Source organism: Limulus polyphemus, unplaced genomic scaffold (genome assembly GCF_000517525.1).
Source record: "Limulus polyphemus unplaced genomic scaffold, Limulus_polyphemus-2.1.2 Scaffold20, whole genome shotgun sequence".
Lineage (NCBI taxonomy): Eukaryota > Metazoa > Arthropoda > Merostomata > Xiphosura > Limulidae > Limulus > Limulus polyphemus.
Window position 1 is genome coordinate 777,566 of NW_013665630.1, and position 5,538 is coordinate 783,103.

The window sequence follows — 5,538 nt, forward strand, 5'->3', positions numbered from 1 at the left end:
GGCATTATAATGTGACGGTCAATCCCACTATTCGTTGGTAAAAGAGTAGCCCAAAAGTTGGCGGTGGGTGGTGATGACTAGCTGCTTTCCCTCTAGTTTTACACTGCTAAATTAGGGACGGCTAGCGCAGATAGCCCTTGTGTAGCTTTGCGCGAAATTCAAAAAAACAAACAATTCACTTTCCCTGTCATGTGAGTTACCACAGTTGTATCCTGAACTTCCAGTAATTGTCTGCCTTTTGTCAAAGTCCACACAGGCAGGTTCATTAGTTTAGAACACCCTTTGACAAGACAAATTATTCTCCTTACCTTTTTTCAAACTTTTAATCTCACTCTAACATATCAACCATCAGGCCATTCACTCCCATGAGAGTTTTTTAACTTTTCTCTGACTTAACTTCTCTTTCACGTGACTTTATGTTTACTCTGTTTCCACTCGTATGGTCACAGCTATTTATATGTCTATCACTCTGGCCTTATAGCAATCTCCATAGCCTTGACATCAATTGATTGCAAACACAATGTTCGATAGCTTCGACATCAATGAATTAGAAACACAAAGTAAATAAATTAATACTACTACCTACACTAAACAGTCTTTTATATCTGACAAGCACATATTTAGGAGTAATATAAACTCAATGATAGGCCTGGCAGTTATGGTGCATGACTCGCAACCTGAGAGCCAGGCATTCAAATCCCCTTCACCAAACCTACTTTTTCTATGTGGTTGCCAACTGGACCAGTCACCTGGGTGTAAAAATTCTTAGCTTACAAAAACTCCAGCAGACCCAAAACCAGATTTTTGCAAAAGAAACAATATATAAAGACCATATTAAAGTGCTGGGAGTTTATAAAAAAGAATTACACCATTTTCTTGAAATACAAACTGAAAATATATTAGAACAAAACATTCAGACATACACACACACACCTATAAACAATATAACAACTGACTGAAGTGGATAATGGAAATACTATGAAGGATGAAATAACCATGAAATATTAAAAGTACACAACACTGGTTTTATTCAAAAACATCAAGCAGGTTATTATAATCAACATCAGAAAAGAAAAAAAAAACAATACTCCTTAGCTTAATGGAGAAGGAATGTTATATTTACATGATTAAAGAAAAAGTGCATTCACAGGACGAAAGAGATTATTAAAATCAGAGGCTGAAGAAGTGGAAGACAACCATTTAGGGAGAAGAGTATTACATCTAAATGGTGAAGAAGGTATATGTTACCGTATGGAATAAACAAGAATGAGGATGTGCTCAGAAGATTTATCATTCTTGTTTTGTTGATAAAGTACTGAATAAAGATATGTTTGACTAGCAAAAGGAGGAGAACTGGTATGCCTAAAGAGTGAAGGAAATGGAGTAGGTTCAAAGGCTGATAGTTACAGAGGATAACGCTTATTCAAAATGTTTAAATATAGAAAAATATGAATTGTGTTGAAGAAAAGGAGAGAAATCATGTTCAAGAGATGAATAAAATGCAAGAATATGTTTAATAATGATGAACTAGAATTCATGTGTAAAAGATGGAAAAGTATTTTACTCAAAGAATGAAAGATAAATTATCTTGATAAAAAAATACTATTACATTCAACAGGAAATAAAATGATGTGAAATATATTGAATAATGGCATAAAATTTTTGTTTTCTAAATGAAGAAATATCACATTACAAGAAAATAGATTAATAAATAAAACACTAACAATATACAAGAACAAGAAAAATGAAGGACATTTGATGTAAAACAAAAATTAAATTTTAGCATTAACTGAGTTATTAAAATATGTCTCACTTTCTACAGTTTGAAAAATTCAACATGTCACTTGAGTGTACTTGATCTGTAGTTTACATTTAACTACCCTGAAAAATTTGATTTTACAAAATATGAAGAACAAGGTTACAAATTAGCCAAAAAAAAATGAAACTCTGCTTTATAACATTCAATTAAACTTACAGGTAAAGTGCTGACTTACTTGCAAGAAATACCTTTCCACTCAAAGGTTAGTTTCTAAAGTTTATAATCAGTGTAAAATAATGTGAGAACAATTTTTTTTATAAAACTTATTCAATAGTGAATCAGAAATATCTGTAATCATTATATTGTTCTTTCATATTGTACTTGGGTAAAATAACTAGCACAAAAAGAATGGATAGAAATATCATCAAGAAGGCTCTTTCCCTAAGATTGCTCTCATTGAAAAAGAAAAATCCACAGCAATCTACAGAGCTGGGCAATTTAATTGATTAATTTATTAACTATAAGCAATGACCGTATTGATCAGTGTCACATAGGTTAATCAAAGTTTTGATTAAATTGACTGTCCTGAAAATAATCAACTAATTGGAATTAGTGTTTCTGATTATCACTGTTTTTTCATTATTCCAATAATCAATTAAACAAAATAACCATTAAACTGATTGTCATGATAATAATCAACTAATCAAGATTAGGATTTCCAATTATAATCATTTTCAATTTTTCCAACTATTGAAGAAATCAAGTACGGGTGTCATAATGTCTGCCAATTAGAGATATCAACTATAGATATTGTCAGTCCAGAATTTAAGATAAGAACCTCTCACCTACTTTATATTCTGAGATATCAATAAATTTATTACACCCACTTCAGAAGCTCCTCCCAACTCTCCATGCTTTAGAAATTATGTACTTACTCACACTTACTTGTCATTGGTACATGTTTATAATGAACAAAAAAGCTATTTTATGACAACATGACTATGACATCTTTATGTTAATTTATTTCAGTAAAAAGCACCATTACTCAGGCAGAATTTATTCAGTGAAGTTGAGTGAGTTGGTGCTCTGATAAATAATAGTAGTTTTGGATTATTGTTTAAATTATTATTGTTTTAAAATAAATATTGGAAAGCTACATTAATTCTTTTTTTTTTTTGGACAGCCCTCTTAAATGAGAAAAATTAAGGGTTAATAAAGAATGGCTTCCGAGAGCGATAGGCCTCAATCCTGAAGTGCTAAATTTATTATTTAATATTTTTTTTATTTATTGACAAAAGTAACTAAATTAAAAAATTATTAGGTTATATAAAAACTTTACTGAAAAGCAAAACATTTTCACCTCAAACATACGAGAAACATACGTAGTTAGATGTGTGATGTAATCTGAAATTTTCACCTTTAACACCGTATTTTTGATGGGTGATTTAATGCTTTTTGTGTTAGTTAGACATGGTTCAAAGTGCAATAAAACAATTGAATTAAATTGAAACAGATGTAGGCCCTTAGATACCCGAGAATGTTTAGGATAAACAATTGTAATTTTCTGTTATGATCTGCAGTCACTCTAGAAAGAAAAATATGCAATTTAAATTTATTTCATATTTTTTTGTAGTGGTTACAAGGTTAGTCAAATGGATTTAGATCTTAGTGTTAAGGTAGAGGAAATAACAAATAAAATACAAAGTTTTACTGAAAAAACTTTTGATATTCATTAGGAGGTTCTAGAGGTTATGTAAATGAAATGCAAAAAGTGTAAGAATCAAAAGTATTTTTATCCTTAACATGAAAATTACCTTGCACTTAGGCTTGTCAGAGTCTGAATCAGATTGACTAAAGTAAACTTATCAACAAATCTTTAGTAGAAGTACATTATTAAAAATTCTGATTTTTTGTGTACAACGTACTTGTAACGTTTCATAAAGCTTACCACATTTTGTGAAGATACACTATGTAAATTTGGAATTATAGTAAACATTAATTCTCCGATACAAACTTGTTCCAATAGACCAACCTTGTGCAGATATGATTAAGGCTATCTGCCACTGTCACTAATGTTTAACTGCTGGACTATAGGGAAGGCAACTGGTTAGCAGTATCCACTGCCAACCTTTTCTTTTTATTGTTGTTGATACCATTGGTAAACTGCTGATTAGAAGAAAGGCTAACTCTTCTTGCATGTACTAACTGATTAATCAACTACAATCAATTAATTGGGCTGTTGATTAATCAATTAGTATATACCATTAGTCACCCAGCTCTAGTAATCTATCAGATGAGATAATCCACCTCTTTTAAGGCAATCTAAAACCTTACACATTACTAGCTGTGAGGTTTCTTTATTCATCCATCCATAACCCTCACCAGTTGTTCTCTCATCTATGCTCTATCTACATCGTAATTACAAACTCTATGGTCCCCATCTATTCACAATTACCACTTATAGATCACCTACATTATTTGAAACTATTAATTCATAATCAGCTATACCATTAATATATACGAAGTTTTCTCACATTTATACTATTTTCCATTTTACTCTTAAAGAAATTATTAAATACTTACATTATTCCACTTGGTATTTTTATTCAAGTATTAGAAAGAAATCAAAAATACTGCAGCCAAATTCTATATCTGTTTTTAAATATAAAAATAGGAATTTTAACCCTTCTGTATAAGATGCATTAAAATTGTTATACAGTACATTGTCAGGTATAGATTATTTTAAGTTTTTCACTTTCAGTGTAAAAACACCTACCAAGGAGTTCATCATCACCTTCATTCTCTTCCTCAGTTCCTCTATGGTAATGCTTCCCTGAGAAACCCAGATTAAAATGAAAACCAGGAACTATGCTGCTTATACGCTCCTGAGCCTGTAGTAATGCCTGGTGATTGTAAGCAGAGAAATAAATTACATCTATATGATAAAATATTTATAATTTTTATCACCCTTTTAACAATAAAATATTACTTGGCTATCTTTTTAAAAATCTTACGTTCGTATAGAATATTTCTAATCCTTTGTTTAATAAAGTAAATCTAATGAAAAAAATGTCAAACAAACACACTGCATAAAACAACAACTGCATGAAATATTCCTTGATCTTACTCCTGAAAACTTGTTTCTTTTTGCTAATCAGACTTAGATGTGCCTTTAAGGAGTAATACACTTAAGTTTCCCATTCTTGTTGTTTTTCCCTTAGGTGCACTTATGCATACGAGGTAATGCTCTATTAGCTTTCTTTCAGCTTAAATTTGAAAACTCAAAGACTAAACCCTTAACAGATGATACTAAAAATATTAGGGAATACTGTAATAGAGAGAAGATTAAACAGTTCAAATAAGGCTCTTTGTACCTGGCTGGGTCCTTAATAAATTTATTTGGTTGTATCAGATGCAGAAACAAAAGATTACAGTGAAAGTTAAGCCTGACACAACCAGGGTTAAATAACTAGAGAGAAAGAATAAAAGTTTCCCACTATATTGAAACTATAAAATACTTAAAAACCATGATGTTTTTGTTTTGTTTTTAATCACATGAGAACATGTATGCCATTGTTATTTTCAGACTCTTATTCTATAATACAAATATTTTTTATTAACTATTTACCTCTAAGTGTTCCTAATTTAACCCTTTTAAGATAGGTCAGGGGTGAAAGGCCATGTCATCTCGTTTGTTGACTTGTATTCAAAATTTTATTGAACTACTAATTCATGAATTTATGTCAATAAGTTTGGTATCAAACTGTAGATTATAATTC

The 5,538-nt window shown here is 30.6% G+C and overlaps 1 protein-coding gene across 5 annotated transcripts in view; it reads right to left on the bottom strand.

The window, feature by feature from the left end:
• LOC106457993 (bifunctional heparan sulfate N-deacetylase/N-sulfotransferase-like) overlaps positions 1-5,538 on the bottom strand; it is a 90,013-nt gene that overhangs the window by 31,585 nt on the left and 52,890 nt on the right. For all 5 annotated transcript variants that reach the window (XM_022384300.1, XM_013917444.2, XM_022384294.1 and 2 more), the window contains one exon: positions 4,536-4,662. In XM_022384300.1, the coding sequence (XP_022240008.1) occupies positions 4,536-4,662 (127 nt within the window). The remainder of the gene's footprint in view (positions 1-4,535; positions 4,663-5,538) is intronic.